General features: G+C 44.4%; 1 protein-coding gene across 1 annotated transcript in view; it reads right to left on the bottom strand.

Moving 5' to 3' along the window:
- The window catches only part of LOC120994867 (acetylserotonin O-methyltransferase-like), a 393,295-nt gene that overhangs the window by 312,734 nt on the left and 63,793 nt on the right, over positions 1-16,768 (bottom strand). Inside the window, exon 2 of the mRNA XM_040423734.1 lies at positions 12,314-12,488. Within this exon, the coding sequence (XP_040279668.1) occupies positions 12,314-12,488 (175 nt within the window). The remainder of the gene's footprint in view (positions 1-12,313; positions 12,489-16,768) is intronic.

Below are 16,768 nucleotides of genomic sequence, written 5' to 3'. Positions count from 1 at the left end.
TGTTTGGGAGCAGCACCTATACAAGGGAGACAAACAACGCGAGTTTGTGAGCTGTGGCATGTTTGATTTCCAGTGTGTGTGTTTTTATTATGTGTGTGACTTTAGATTAAGTTAGTTGAGATTCAGGGACTTTAGGAGGGTACTACAGCATGTTAGTTGCCGTTTTCTTTCATAATACCTATTAGTATGTGTTCCATTATTGATAAAGCAGTCCAGTGCACATCTTGTCAAATGTATGCAGCCCTAAACAGCCATTTGAGTGTGCAATTCCTTGTTCAAAATGTGAGCAAATAGCTTGTTTGGAATCACACATTGTGTATCTAAACAAGCAAGTTTGGACACTGAGAAACGTTGGCCATTTGGGTGGTAGCATGGAGGCTCGGGAAAGTGAGGCAGGTAGCTGGATAACCGTTAGAAAGCAGGGAAGAGTGCCAGGGAGCCTAGCCCTGATCTGACACACCCCGAGAAATTTGCAAGGTTGGCAGATGAGAGGGATGTTAGTTCAGGGAGAGCACTGCTGCAGCCAGACACTTCCCCTGCCACTCAGGGGAATGTCAGCTCCAGTAAACAGGGGACCAGGAGAGCAGGGCAGGCCAGACAGGTGCTGGTAGTGGGAGACTCAATTATTAGGGGGTACAGATACAGCAATCTGACACAAAGACCGGGATTGTTGAATGGTGTGTTGTCTTCCTGGTGTCACGGTGCAGTCTAGGAGGCGGGCACGTCCAGAGCGCGCACGCATCATCAGCGTGTCCAGCATCGCTAGCGCTCCCTATAATACTATGCACGCCGCCCGCGCGTCTATGCGCATTCATGAGAGTGGTTTTAGGGTTGAGCTCAGAGCTGATCACTCGGCGCTCGGCTGTGTGGAGTCATGTGACGCTGGCCACGTCAAATGACCCCTCTGGCTCCCTATTTAAACAGGCAGTCTGCTGGCAACAGATTGCCTGTTATTTTGGTTCCACCTGCGACTTCGTCTTTCCTGGCGTACTTACCTCCTGCTGAATTCCTGACGATCCTCTGCCTGCTCCTTGTGTACTTTGCTGCTCTCCTGGTATTCTGACCCCGGCTTCCTCCTGACTCCTTTGGTACTTCACAACTCTCCTGGTATTTATGACCCCGACTTCTCCTGACTATTCTCTGCTTGCTTCATTTGTACTTCTTAGATTTCCTGGTATAGACTCGGTCCGTTAACATTCTGTTGTTTGTCTGGTCTGTCCTCCTTGCACTTATTCCAAGCTAGGGATTGCCTTCCAGTTGTCCCCTGTCATTAGGACTCGCGAGGCAAGTAGGCAGGGCCAGGGGTGAGGGTGGAGCGCAGTGGTCACTTCCCTCCCCCCTATGTGTGTGTGTGTGTGTGTGTGTACGCGACCGTTACACCTGGTGAGTAAGTTCGATATACGGTATCACAAATCAGATTTAAAGATTACTGGGAGGGGCTGGCGAAGATCCAACAGTCATGGTCCATATTGGAACCAATGACAAAGTTAGGCTACTTTCACACTGGCGTTTCTGGGTCCGCTTGTGAGATTATTTCAGGTCTCTCACAAGCAGCTTGCAGCGTTTTGGTGTCCACCTGACGATTCGGAGCCAAACGGATCCGTCCTGACTTACTATGTAAGTCAATGGGGACTGATCCGTTTTCACTGACACAATATGGTGCAATTGAAAATGGATCCATCCCCCATTGACTTTCAATGTAAGTCAAGACGGATCCGTTTTGACTTAGACTTTTTTTTTAATGAATAATGCAAACGGATCCGTTATGAACGGATACAAGCGTTTGCATTATCGGTGCAGATCCATCTGTGCAGATACAAGACGGATCCGCACTGAACGCAGGTGTGAAAAGTAGATTTAGAGGTAGGTGGAGCATCCTTAAAAATGATTTTAGAGATTTAGGTCACAAGCTCAGAGCAAGGACCTAAGTTATTGTTTTCAGAAATACTACCTATACCATGAGTCACACAAGAAAGGCAGCGGAAGATTATGGAGGTTAACAAATGGCTCAAGAACTGAGGTAGGAAGGGAGGGGTTTGGGTTCCTGGAGAACTGGTCTGACTTCTCTGTCGGCTACAGGCTCTATCGTAGGGATGGGCTGCACCTCAATGGGGAAGGTGCAGCAGTTTTAGGGGAGAAGATGGCTAGAAGGTTGGAGGAGTGTTTAAACTAGAGGGGGGGGTAATTACATTATAGGAGGGGAAGATAGTGCAGATAGAGACCTGTGGCGAGGTAATGAACCTGAGGGAGGAGTGGAAAGAGGGACTGGAACAGTTCATAAGGAAAGGTGTAGGATTTAAAATATACAAAAACCTCTCAATTGTATATACACTACTTTATGGGAATACAAGGTTAAGGAACAAGAAAAAAAAACTATAGGGATCAATAGAATTGTAAAGAAAGCAATAAATGACAAAAATAAATCATTTAAAGGAGGGTAGCAAAGAAGCATTGAAAAAATAGAATGTATAAAAGACAAAAAAAAGCACCCTAACTAAAGACAAAGATTAATTGCCAAAGAAAGTAAAAACTAATCCTAAAACATTCTTCAATTACATGCAAGGTAAAAAGAATAAATCTGAAGGTGTTGGCCTTTCACGGAGCTATAAGCGGGATATGGGTGGAGTAAACTGAGATGAAATGCAGAACGTAAAAGTAAATCGCCGGGACCAGATGCCATAAACCCCTGTATCCAGGGGCGGGCTGGGCCGGGGGGCAGGGAGGCAATTGCCCCCCAGGCCGCCCTAAAAAAACGGCCACTGGGCCGCCCGTCTTTAACAAAAATAATTATAATTTTTTATTCTTCAGGGCCGCACCGCCGATCACCACAGGTGGCGCGGCCCTGGATGTAATTGCGGCCGTGCTGTGTGCTGTGGGGCAGGGGAGGGAGAGGCGTGTCCCTCCCTTGTTCTTCTGATAGGCCGCAGGCACTAATACCTGCAGCCTATCAGAGGCCGGCTCAGGCAGCGCGATGACATCATTATCATTGCGCCGCCTGAGCCAGGCAGCACACAGACAGCAGGGACACAGGCCGGAAGAGGCCTGCATCGCATTGCTGCTGATGGAGGTAAGTATTAGTGTTTTGTTTTTGTTTTCTTTGTGGGGGGAGCTGGCACTATGGGGGGGGGGCTGTCACTATGGCTATGAGGGAGCTGTCACTATGGCTATGGGGAGCTGGCACTATGGGGGGGATCTGGCACTATGGGGGGGCTGGCACTATGGGGGAGCTATCACTATGGGGGGGCTGGCACTATAAGGGGGCTGGCACTATCGGGGGGCTGACACTATTGGGGGGAGCTTGCACTATGAGGGGAGCTGGCACTATGAGGGGAGCTAGCACTATGGGCGGGGGGCTGGCACTATGGGGGGGCTGGCACTATGGGGGGCTGGCACTATGAGGGGAGCTGGCACTATTGGGGGGGAGCTTGCACTATTGGAGGAGCTGGCACTTTAGGAGGAGCCGGCACTATGGGGGGGCACTATGGGGGCATTTATTACTGGCACATTATGGGGGGGCACCATGGGGGAGAGGAGCACTATGGGGATATCTGGGGGCTCTAAAGGGGCTTTTTTTAATTATTGGCACATTCTGGGGGGCACTATAGGGGAGAGCAGCACTATGGGGCATCTGGTGTTACTATAGGGGCATTATTTGGGGGCACTACGGCGAAGTGGGGGCTCTGAAGGGCCTTTTGTATTGGAAAATTATGGGGGCACTATGGCATTTGGTGGCACTAAGGGGGCATTTTTTACTGGCACATTATGGGAGGCACTATAGGGGAGAGCGGCACTATGGGGCATTATTTGGGGGCACTATGGGGGAGTGGAGCACTATTGGGGCATATGGTGGCACTAAGAAGGTGCATTTTTTTACTGGCACATTGTGGGGGAGAGGAGCACTATAGGGGCATCTGCTGGGGGCACTAAGAAGGGGCATTTTTTTACTGGCATATTATGGGGGACACTATGGGGAAGGGGGAGAGGAGCACTATGAGGGCACTTACTGGGGCACTATATAGGGGTATTTTATACTGGCATACATTATGGGGACATTAGCTCAACTGCGGGCACTAAGCGGGGGTATTTCATGTACTGTCATATTATAGGGAGAATTAGTACTACTAGGGGGTATTATGGGGAGCTTTACTACTACTACTGGGGGTGCTATAAGGAACATGATTACTAGTATGGGCACTATAGGGGCATTATTACTACTAAGTGTGCTCTGGCAGATAATTATTTCTATTGGTGGGATTTTGGGGAGCACTGTTACTTTGGGGGCACCCTGGCATAGTATCAGCTTAGCACAATTATTTTTGGGGGACATTATCTTTATACTATTAGTGTCTGGGCGCAGTTATTTTTTAGAGCACTGTGTGCCAATAATTGTTTAACCCCTTCACGCAACATCACGTACATGTACGTGGGGGAATGTGGTGCCTCACCGCATCCCCACGTGCATGTACGTGATCGGATTTCTCTGTCAGCGCAGGGAGCGAAGCGCTGAAGGTTCAGTGAAGCCGGCGTGCTGGGGTTGCTAGGCAACCAGAGAAGCTGGAAGGAACAGCATCGGAGCTCTGACCCGCCCGCGATCGCTGTGATTGGTCCATTACTGCAGAGGGACCAATCGCAGCGCATCGGGGCAGGTAAGGGGGGTTAGGGAGGGACTATGTGCTTTTCCTTCTCTGATCGCCCCAATTCCTGTCAGGGAAGCGATCAGAGAAGGAGATAGTGTGAAAATCTTCCCGACCTATGATGAGTATACTCGTCATGGAGCACTGCTACTTAGCGCGCCATGATGAGTATACACGTCATGGCATTCAACTGTCACCATGTCTGCAGACATGGTGACAGCGATGAGATCCCGGCTGTCACACACAGCCAGGCACCTTGGGTCAATGCCGAGGAGGGTCCTGTGACCCCCCCCCATCGGCGATCGCTGCAAACCGCAGGTCAATTCAGACCTGCGGTTTGTAGCGCTTTCTGCAGTTTCTGATCCCGCGGGGATCAGAAACTTTAGTATGTCCAAAATAAAGATTTTTCACCCCCCCTGCACCCCTGAATGATATTATGTGGGCGGGTGGTGCAGGGGGGGTGTCGCGGGGGGTGCGGTAAGGTGCAGGAGGAGGGCGGTGCGGCAGGCGGGATCGCGATCCCCCGCCCGCCTCCCCTTGAATGATCGTTGGCGTCTAGTGGGTATACCAGGGTGCCAGCACATTGCTGGCACCCTGGTATAAACGGCTGACATCTGCGATGCGATGTCAGCCGTTTAACCCTTTCCATACAGCGGTCCGTACGGACCGCTGTATGGAAAAGGTTATCAGTCAGGGAGCTCCCTCCCTCTCCCATCGGGGGGCTGCTGTGCCTTTGCAGCCCCCCGATGGGAGAGGGAGAGAGCCCCCATCAGCCCTGTGCTTACCCTTCCCCGTCTGCGCAGTTCTGACCAGTACTGAGCAGACGGGGAAGGTTCCCATGGCAACAGGACGCCTCTCAGGCGTCCTGCTGTCCATGGTGCTGAACAGATCGGTGCTAAAAGGCATAGATCTGTTCAGACAAGTGTAAAATACAGTACAATATATATTGTACAGTACTGTATTATACAGACATCAGATCCACTGGATCTTCAAGAACCAAGTGGGTCTGGGTCAAAAAAAAAGTAAAAAAAAAGTGAAAAAGTAAAGTTTCAAAAAAACACATTTATCACTGAATAAAAAATAAATAAATACACTACACATATTAGGTATCGCCGCGTCTGTAACGACCTGATCTATAAAACGGTCATGTTACTTTCCCCGCACGGTCAACGCCATAAAAATAAAAACTATGAGGAAATTGAAATTTTGCCCACCTTACTTCCCAAAAAAGGTAATAAAAGTGATCAAAAAAGTCGCATGTACGCCAAAAAAGTACCAATCAAACCGTCACCTCATCCCGCAAAAAATGAGCCCTTACATGATACAATGGCCCAAAAAATAAAAAAAACTATGGGTCTCAGACTATGGAGACACTAAAACATGTTTTTTTTTTGTTTCAAAAATGATGATATTGTGTAAAACCCTGATAAATTATAAAAATGTAGACATATTAGGTATTGCCATGTCCGTAAGAACCTGATCTATAAAAATACCACATGACCTAACCCCTCAGGTGAACACTGTAAAAAAAATTAAATAAAAACGGTGTCAAAAAAGCTATTTTTTTGTTACCTTACATCACAAAAAGTGTAATAGCAAGCGATCAAAAAGTCATATGCACCCCAAAATAGTACCAATCTAACCGTCATCTCATCCCGCAAAAATTATACCCAACCTGAGACAATCGCCAAAAAACTGAAAAAACTATGGCTCTCAGACTATGGAGACACTAAAACATGTTTTTTTTTTGTGTCAAAAATATTATTGTGTAAAACCTAAATAAATAAAAAAGTATACATATTAGGTATCGTCACGTCCGTAACAACCTGCTCTATAAAAATAGCACATGATCTAACCTGTCAGATGAACGTTGTAAATAATAAAAAATAAAAACAGTGCCAAAACAGCTATTTTTGGGCAAATTTTCCATTTTAATCCATTTTTTCCCATAACAAAGCAAGGGTTAACAGCCAAACAAAACTCAATATTTATTGCCCTGATTCTTTAGTTTATAGAAATGCCCTATATGTGGTCGTAAACTGCTGTATGGCCACACGGCAGGGCGCAGAAGGAAAGGAGCGCCATATGGTTTTTTGAAGGCAGTTTTTGCTGGACTGGTCTTTTGACACCATGTCCCATTTGAAGCCCCCCCCCCCCGATGCACCCCTAGAGTATAAACTCCAAAAAATGACCCCATTTTGGAAACTACACCCCTCAAGGTATTCAAAACTGATTTTACAAACTTTGTTAACCCTTTAAGTGTTCCACAAGAGTTAATGGCAAATGGAGATGAAATTTCTGAATTTCTATTTTTTGTTACTTTGCCTCACAAAAAGTGTAATATAGAGCAACCAAAAATCATATGTACCCTAAAATAGTACCAACAAAACTGCCACCTTATCCCGTAGTTTCCAAAATGGGGCCACTTTTTTGGAGTTTCTAACCTAGGGGTGCATCAGGGGGATTTAAATGGGACATGGTGTCTAAAAACAATCCAGCAAAATCTGCCTTCCAGAAACCATATGGTGTTCCTTTCCTTCTGCGCCCTGCCGTGTGCCCGTACAGCAGTTTACGACCACATATGGGGTGTTTCTGTAAACTACAGAATCAGGGCCATAAATAAAGAGTTTTGTTTGGCTGTTAACCCTTGCTTTGTTACTGGAAAAAATGGATTAAAATTGTAAATTTGCAAAAAATTTCTGAAATTTCTGAAATTTCATCTCCATTTGCAAATAACTCTTGTGGAACACATAAATGGTTAACAAAGTTTGTAAAATCAGTTTTGAATACCTTGAGGGGTGTAGTTTCCAAAATGGGGTCTTTTTTGGGTGGTTTCAATTATGTAAGCCTCACAAAGTGACTTCAGACCTGAACTGGTCCCTAAAAAATGGGTTTTGGAAATTCTCTGAAAAATGCTTCTAAACTTCTAAGCCTTGTAACGTCCCCAAAAAATAAAATATCATTCCCAAAATGATCCAAACATGAAGTAGACATATGGGGAATGTAAAGTAATAACTATTTTTGGAGGTATTACTATGTATTATAGAAGTAGAGAAATTGAAACTTGGAAATTTTCTAATTTTTCCAAATTTTTGGTAAATTTGGTATTTTTTTATTTAAAAAAATGAAATTTTTTGACTCCATTTTACCAGTGTCATGAAGTACAATATGTGACGAAAAAACAATCTCAGAACGGCCTGGATAAGTAAAAGCGTTTTAAAGTTATTCACACATAAACTGACACTGGTCAGATTTGCAAAAAATTGCCTGGTCCTTAAGGTGAAAAATGGCTTGGTCCTGAAAGGGTTAAGGGGGCACTATCTGTGTGGTAGTAGTATTTCCAGGGGGACTGTTTCTGCAGTATAGTATTGGGGGCACAGCGGGCACAGTATAGGGGGCACTATCTGTGTGGTAGTAGTATTCCCAGGGGTACTGTTTCTGCAGTATAGTATTGGGGGCACAGCAGGCACAGTATTGGGGGCACTCTGTGTGGTAGTAGTATTCCCAGGGGGACTGTTTCTGCAGTATAGTATTGGGGGTGGCAGGAAAGGGTGTTCATAAGATGTGAAGATGATGGAAATGTGGGAAACTAATGTCCGTTTGTCAATCTCTGCAGAGACGGGAGATGGCTGAAAAATCATCATGGCGATCTGGTCTGAATGGAGAAGATAAAGACATAGAACGTCTACAACAAAGGTGACATCACTGGATGTAAGAGGTAGGGGGCGCTATGTAGGAGAGGAGAAGATCCGGCTCCTCCTCCTGCCATTTGCAGAAGGAGGATTCAGAGCTGGGTGAGGACGACGAAAGGGGGCAGCAGGCCACGGGCGGGTGGCAGATGGTGGGGGGAACCACAAGCCTTGAGCAGGATCAGGGGAGGGAGGAGCTTCCTGGCTGTAGCCGGCTGTCTATTGGATAATGTGAAGCAGGCAGTGCAGCCAGGACAGGCCCCCCCTCTCCGGATGATGTGTAGACAGGCCTCAACAATAGAATGTCAGCTGTATAGTGTTTGTTGGGAGTGGCCTATTATATGTAGAAGGGGCTTTTAATAATGGGTGGGGCTAAATGGGCCACTTGACTGGATTTGCCCCCCAGGACTAAGGCTGCCAGCCCTCCCCTGCCTGTATCCTAAAAGAATTAAGTAATATCATAGCCAGTCCCTTATTTCTGATATTAACAGGGAGTGTTTCACAAAATTGGAGCTTAGCAAATGTGGTGCCAATATTCAAAAACAGAGCCTGTAAACTATTGGCCGGTAAGTTTTTCATCTGTCATGGGTAAACTGTTTGAAGGTTTTCGGAGAGATGCTATCTTGGAGTACCTCAATGAAAATAAGCAAATAACGCCATATCAGCATGGCTTCATGAGGGATGGGTCATGTCAAACTAATTTAAACAGTTTCTATAAAGAGGTAAGTTCTAGATTTGACTGTGTAGAATCAATGCATGTCATATCTTGACTTCTCCAAAGCATTTGATACTATACCACATAAAAGGTTAGTATATATAATGAGAATGCTTGGACTGGGAGAAAATGTCTGTATGTAGGTAAGTAACTGGCCAGTGTGAGGCAGCTGCTGCCAAGGCCAATAAGATAATAGGTTGCATCAAAAGGGGCATAAATGCCTGTGATGAGAACATAGTCCTGCCACTTTACAAATCACTAGTCAGACCACACATGAAGTACTGTGTACAGTTCTGGGCTCCTGTGAACAAGACAGACATAGCAGAGCTGGAGGGGGTTCAGAGGAGGGCAACTAAAGTAATAACTGGAAGGGGTGGACTACAGTACCTAGAAAGATTATCAAAATTAGGGTTATTCATATATTTTGCAAAACGCAAACACATTCCTCTTATCCTTCTAAGTACTGATGCTGAGAAGGCCTTTGATAGAGTGAAATGGTCCTTCTTGAAACAGGTATTAATAACTCAAAACTTCCCAATCGCATTTCTTTCAGCAATAGATGCAATGTACTCTAATGCCTCAGCTTCTGTTACGGTCAACAACCAAATCTCAGACCCTTTCCATATAAAAAAACAGAACCAGACAGAGCTGCCCCTTATCCCCCATTTTATTTGTTGTAATGCTAGAGCCACTTCTCCAGACAATTAGAACTGACAAAGAGATTAAAGGATTACCTCTAGGGGATCAGGATCACAAAACAGCTGCATTCACAGATGATCTGCTCATTATAATAAGCAATCCAGACAATGCCCTTCCTAAGATTTACCAACACCTAGAGACCTATAGTTCCTTTTCAAATTTCTGAGTTAACCATAATAAGTCTCACAGGTCAAAATTAGAACAATGCTCCCCGTTCAATTGGTCCTCGCCCTACTTATCATACCTGGGAGTGAAAATTAGCCCTGATCCGAACCAACTCTTCTCTCTTAACTATACCCCCCTTTTGAAAAATATTACAGAGATACTAAATAACCTAGACCTCCCTATTTTATCTTGGTTTGGAAGGAAAAATATTCTAACGTCCCTAGTTCTACCAAAATTAATGTCATGCCCGGCTCAGGTTATGTGCGGAGGTCTGCCAGGTTAGCAGCACGTGTGTAGCCTTTTGTTTTTGTTTTGGAGTTGAGCTGTATCCGCCTCCCTTCAGGTGCACTGGGTGGGGTCGTTGGTTTGAGTTTAAATTACGCCCACTCCCAGTGTCCTGTGCCGGTTATATCTTCTGTCTGGCTCAGAGGAAGGAAGGAAGGATTTGCTGTTCCTGCTCAGTAACAAGATAAGTTGGTTTTGTTTTCTTGTGGTTGTCTGTCTAGGCTGTTAGAGAGACGCCTGCCCCCTCCAGGTCCTGAGGGAGCAGGCTGCCTCTTTCCCCCTTTCACCATCTTAGGGTATCTTCAGCCTAGGCACGGGGACACATTATTCCCACGTTCAGGGTCTGAACGTGGGCTTAGAAGTCTAGGGAGAGCTGGTAGGGATTTGTCAGGAGGTGACCTTTATCCCCAGTTTCTTGTCTAGACACTTGTTTGGTGGTATTCTGTGTATCTTGTATCCTGTCCACTGTGACAATTTCACAGTAACTTATGCACTTCTAATCCCAGATGTGCACTATATCAGAGGGTTTTTTCACCCGAGTAAGCACAAAGCCGTATTTCTGGCCTAAAGGAGGTGGTGATGGTGAGTACAATAAAGGAATTCAAGAGGGGCATGGATGTATTTCTGGAGCGTAATAATATTACAGGCTATGGATACTAGAGAGGGGTCGTTGATCCAGGGAGTTATTCTGATTGCCTGATTGGAGTCGGGAAGGAATTTTTTATTCCCCTAAAGTGGGGAAAATTGGCTTCTACCTCACAGTTTTTTTTTTGCCTTCCTCTGGATCAACTTGCAGGATAACAGGCCGAACTGGATGGACAAATGTCTTTTTTCGGCCTTATGTACTATGTTACTATGTAAATGTGACACTCACTTATGCACGTCTAAGCAAAAAGCCGTATTTCTGGACTTGCAGACATGCAGATATCCTGTGCTGGTGCACTATCATTGCATAAAATGGCTGCCGATTATGTATTGATATTGACAAACTGAAGTAAAAAAAAAGTTTGTTTTCAGCAGTAGTTGGCTCAGGGCAGGCTTAAAAAAATTGTGCACTGCACCCACAAAACACATTTGCTGTAGATCGCTGAGTAAAGAAGCAGTTCTTCATAAGATTTCTCCCTGATCTCTCCCTCACAGCAGCTGCAGCCTCTCCCTACACTAATCCGAGCAGAGTGACGGGCGGCGCTACGTGACTCCAGCTTAAATAGAAGCTGGGTCACATGCTGCAGTTAGCCAATCACAGCCATGCCAATAGTAGGCATGGCTGTGATGGCCATTTGGGGCAAGTAGTATGACGCTCGTTGATTGGCTGCTGTTCAGCCTTTCAAAAAGCGCCAAGAAAGCGCCGAACACCGAACTTTTATGAAAAATGTTCGGGTCCGGGTGCCGAAAAACCTAAAGTTCGGTACGAACCCGAACTTTACAGTTCGGGTTCGCTCAACCCTAATTAGAAGGCCTATTGACAATGATTCTGATACGCAGTAAGTCTATGTATAACTGAACAGATTAAGCATGAATGGCACAGTATTACACCAGTGTGGTTCCTCTGCAATGTCGATTCAATGAGTCTGATGCACAGTAAATCTATGTATAGCTGAACATATTAAGTATAAATGGCACAGCAGATCAGATTAACAAGCCTATATATCAGACCACCTGTTGACAATGAGTCTGATGCACTGTCCTTGCAGTCTCCTTATGCCCTCCCTATGCTCTCATCCCTATACCGAGGAGGAGATTGATGCATGTAATATCAGCAGTTTCCTCCTCTAGCAAGCAGGCAATTGCTGGTAATAAATGCTTCTTTCCCGACAATCACCTGCTACATCTGCAGGTGTATTAGGGCCTCCCATAGAGATCAATGGAGTATGAGGGAGTGGAGGACCATAAGGGAAGGTAAAACATCCTGTGTGCATGGAATCTGGACATACTGTATAGTTAGTGTATGTCAACAGTGTTTCATTTAATATTGTCTAGTTGTGTATTATTTTTGCAGCTGTACCATGTGTAATTGTCAAGTCAGCTGTTCACATCCATGAGGACAACTTTACTTTTGATATCAAAATTGATACCATAAAGTGTAGACACCAAATAGAAACTTTTGATTGTTCAGATAAAGTTACCTTTGTTATTTTTCAAGTCAACTTTTAAAAGCTTCAGTCCAACACAGGCATCAAGCAAGCGCTCCATTCCATCTTCAGTGGTGCTCAAGCGAGAAGCAATGGTCGCTGCTGGAATGGGTTCCTGTACTTCATGTAGTAAATCAAAAACTCCCAGTTCACATGCTGCAAATATAGTCTACAAGAGAAAAGCAACAAGCTACTTAAAATTTTGTGCTAAAAAGAAAATAAAAAATAGTTACATAGCTACATAGTTAATACGGTTGAAAAAAGACATAAGTCCATCAAGTTCAACCAAGGGATAGGTGGGGATGAGAATCCCAGAAGGAATACTGCAGTGTTTGCAAAAACAATATAATGACAGTATCATGACTGTATTATGGATGTGTTATGGGTTTCAAAAGAACCACAAGGGATCCAGATGTTGCAGAAGTAGAATGGTAGATGTTAACATTCAGTTGTATTATTGGAGTCTGAAACTGGCCAAGGTATGTATTCAGACACTGCGGTTGAGGTACGGGTAAAAACTGCATTGAAATTGCATATCTTAACATTAAACCAGTCAGACTGAGGTTTCAAAAGAAGTGCAAATGCATATACAATTTATTTACTATATGCAGGATATCTACTATATATATATATATATATATATATATATATACATACACACACACACACACACACACACACTATCTGCAGGAGATCTACAGGGTGGGCCATTTATATGGATACACCTTAATACAATGGAAATGTTGGTGATATTAACTTCCTGTTTGTGGCACATTAGTATATGTGAGGGGGGAAACTTTTCAAGATGGGTGGTGACCATGTCGGCCATTTTTAATCCAACTTTTGTTTTTTCAATAGGAAGAGGGTCAAGTGATACATCAAACTTATTGGGAAATTCACAAGAAAAACAATGGTGTGCTTGGTTTTAACGTAACTTTATTCTTTCATGAGTTATTTACAAGTTTCTGACCACTTATAAAATGTGTTCAATGTGCTGCCCATTGTGTTGGATTGTTAATGCAACCCTCTTCTCCCACTCTTCACACACTGATAGCAACACCGCAGGAGAAATGCTAGCACAGGCTTCCAGTATCCGTAGTTTCAGGTGCTGCACATCTCGTATCTTCACAGAATAGACAATTGCCTTCAGATGACCGCAAAGATAAAAGTCTAAGGGGGTCAGATCGGGAGACCTTGGGGGCCATTCAACTGTCCCACGACGACCAATCCACTTTCCAGGAAACTGTTCATCTAGGAATGCTCGGACCTGACACCCATAATGTGGTGGTGCACCATCTTGCTGGAAAAACTCAGGGAACGTGCCAGCTTCAGTGCATAAAGAGGGAAACACATAATCATGTAGCAATTTCACATATCCAGTGGCCTTGAGGTTTCCATTGATGAAGAATGGCCCCACTATCTTTGTACCCCATATACCACACCATACCATCAATTGTGCAGCACCTGAAACTACAAATACTGGAAGCCTGTGCTAGCATTTCTCCTGCGGTGTTGCTATCAGTGTATGAAGAGTGGGAGAAGAGGGTTGCATTGACAATCCAACACAATGGGCAGCACATTGAACACATTTTATAAGTGGTCAGAAACTTGTAAATAACTCATGACAGAATAAAGTTACGTTAAAATCAAGCACACCATTGTTTTTCCTGTGAAATTCCCAATAAGTTTGATGTGTCACATGCCCCTCTTCCTATTGAAAAAACAAAAGTTGGATTCAAAATGGCTGACTTCAAAATGGCCGCCATGGTCACCACCCATCTTGAAAAGTTTCCCCCCTCACATATACTAATGTGCCACAAACAGGAAGTTAATATCACCAACCATTCCCATTTTATTAAGGTGTATCCATATAAATGGCCCACCCTGTACTGTATATAGATGTAGCAGAATTATCAGTCACAGTCATTAAGCGTTAACTAGGTGTGATAACTCACCAAGTGTTTGTGTTAACTCTGCTATATCTGTATGTAGTATATTTCCTGCAGATGCATATATTGTAGTACTCCTGCGTATAGTTCACATATACACTCACCTAAAGAATTATTAGGAACACCATACTAATACGGTGTTGGACACCCTTTTGCCTTCAGAACTGCCTTAATTCTACGTGGCATTGATTCAACAAGGTGCTGATAGCATTCTTTAGAAATGTTGGCCCATATTGATAGGATAGTATCTTGCAGTTGATGGAGATTTGAGGGATGCACATCCAGGGCACAAAGCTCCCGTTCCACCCCATCCCAAAGATGCTCTATTGGGTTGAGATCTGGTGACTGTGAGGGCCATTTTAGTACAGTGAACTCATGGTCATGTTCAAGAAACCAATTTGAAATGATTCGAGCTTTGTGACATGTTAGAAGTAGCCATCAGAGGATGGATACATGTTCTCATTCTGTTTACGCCAAATTCGGACTCTACCATTTGAATGTCTCAACAGAAATCGAGACTCATCAGACCAGGCAACATTTTTCCAGTCTTCAACAGTCCAATTTTGGTGAGCTCGTGCAAATTGTAGCCTCTTTTTCCTATTTGTAGTGGAGATGAGTGGTACCCGGTGGGTTCTTCTGCTGTTGTAGCCCATCCGCCTCAAGGTTGTGCGTGTTGTGACTTCACAAATGCTTTGCTGCATACCTCTGTTGTAACGAGTGGTTATTTCAGTCAACGTTGCTCTTCTATCAGCTTGAATCAGTCGGCCCATTCTCCTCTGACCTCTAGCATCCACAAGGCATTTTTGCCCACAGGACTGCCGCATACTGGATGTTTTTCCCTTTTTACACTATTCTTTGTAAACCCTAGAAATGGTTGTGCATGAAAATCCCAGTAACTGAGCAGATTGTGAAATACTCGGACCGTCCCGTCTGGCACCAACAACCATGCCACGCTCAAAATTGCTTAAATCACCTTTCTTTCCCATTATGACATTCAGTTTGGAGTTCAGGAGATTGTCTTGACCAGGACCACCCCCCTAAATGCATTGAAGCAACTGCCATGTGATTGGTTGACTAGATAATTGCATTAATGAGAAATAGAACAGGTGTTCCTAATAATTCTTTAGGTGAGTGTATATGCACTTACACTATATGCAGGAGATCTACTATATATACTGCTATATATGTATATATGGTAGAGCTCCTGCATATAGTACATATATAGTAGCCTAATTGATGGCTTCTGGATGATAGGGATCCATACCTGTGGGATTGGGATGCAGTGCTCAGAGGCATGTACAGTCGTGGCCAAAAGTTTTGAGAATGACACAAATATTAGTTTTCACAAAGTTTGTTGCTAAACTGCTTTTAGATCTTTGTTTCAGTTGTTTCTGTGATGTAGTGAAATATAATTACACGCACTTCATACGTTTCAAAGGCTTTTATCGACAATTACATTACATTTATGCAAAGAGTCAGTATTTGCAGTGTTGGCCCTTCTTTTTCAGGACCTCTGCAGTTCGACTGGGCATGCTCTCAATCAACTTCTGGGCCAATTCCTGACTGATAGCAACCAATTCTTTTATAATCACTTTTTGTTGTTTGTCAGAATTAGTGGGTTTTTGTTTGTCCACCCGCCTCTTGAGGATTGACCACAAGTTCTCAATGGGATTAAGATCTGGGGAGTTTCCAGGCCATGGACCCAAAATGTCAACGTTTTGGTCCCCGAGCCACTTAGTTATCACTTTTGCCTTATGGCACGGTGCTCCATCGTGCTGGAAAATGCATTGTTCCTCACCAAACTGTTGTTGGATTGTTGGAAGAAGTTGCTGTTGGAGGGTGTTTTGGTACCATTCTTTATTTATGGCTGTGTTTTTGGGCAAAATTGTGAGTGAGCACACTCCCTTGGATGAGAAGCAACCCCACACATGATTGGTCTCAGGATGCTTTACTGTTGGCATGACACAGGACTGATGGTAGCGTTCACCTCTTCTTCTCCGGACAAGTCTTTTTCCAGATGCCCCAAACAATCGGAAAGAGGCTTCATCGGAGAATATGACTTTGCCCCAGTCCTCAGCAGTCCATTCACCATACTTTCTGCAGAAGATCAATCTGTCCCTTATGTTTTTTTTTTGAGAGAAGTGGCTTCTTTGCTGCCCTTCTTGACACCAGGCCATCTTTCAAAAGTCTTCGCCTCACTGTGCGTGCAGATGCGCTCACACCTGCCTGCTGCCATCCTGAGCAAGCTCTAAACTGGTGGCACTCCGATCCCGCAGCTGAATCCTCTTTAGGAGACAATCCCGGCGCTTGCTGGACTTTCTTGGACGCCCTGAAGCCTTCTTAACAAGAATTGAACCTCTTTCCTTGAAGTTCTTGATGATCCTATAAATTGTTGATTGAGGTGCAATCTTAGTAGCCACAATATCCTTGCTGTGAAGCCATTTTTTATGCAAAGCAATGATGGCTGCACGCGTTTCTTTGCAGGTCACCATGGTTAACA

This window comes from Bufo bufo, chromosome 3 (genome assembly GCF_905171765.1).
Source record: "Bufo bufo chromosome 3, aBufBuf1.1, whole genome shotgun sequence".
Lineage (NCBI taxonomy): Eukaryota > Metazoa > Chordata > Amphibia > Anura > Bufonidae > Bufo > Bufo bufo.
Note: the sequence above shows the minus strand (reverse complement) of the source record. Positions and strands in the feature narration are given on the sequence as shown.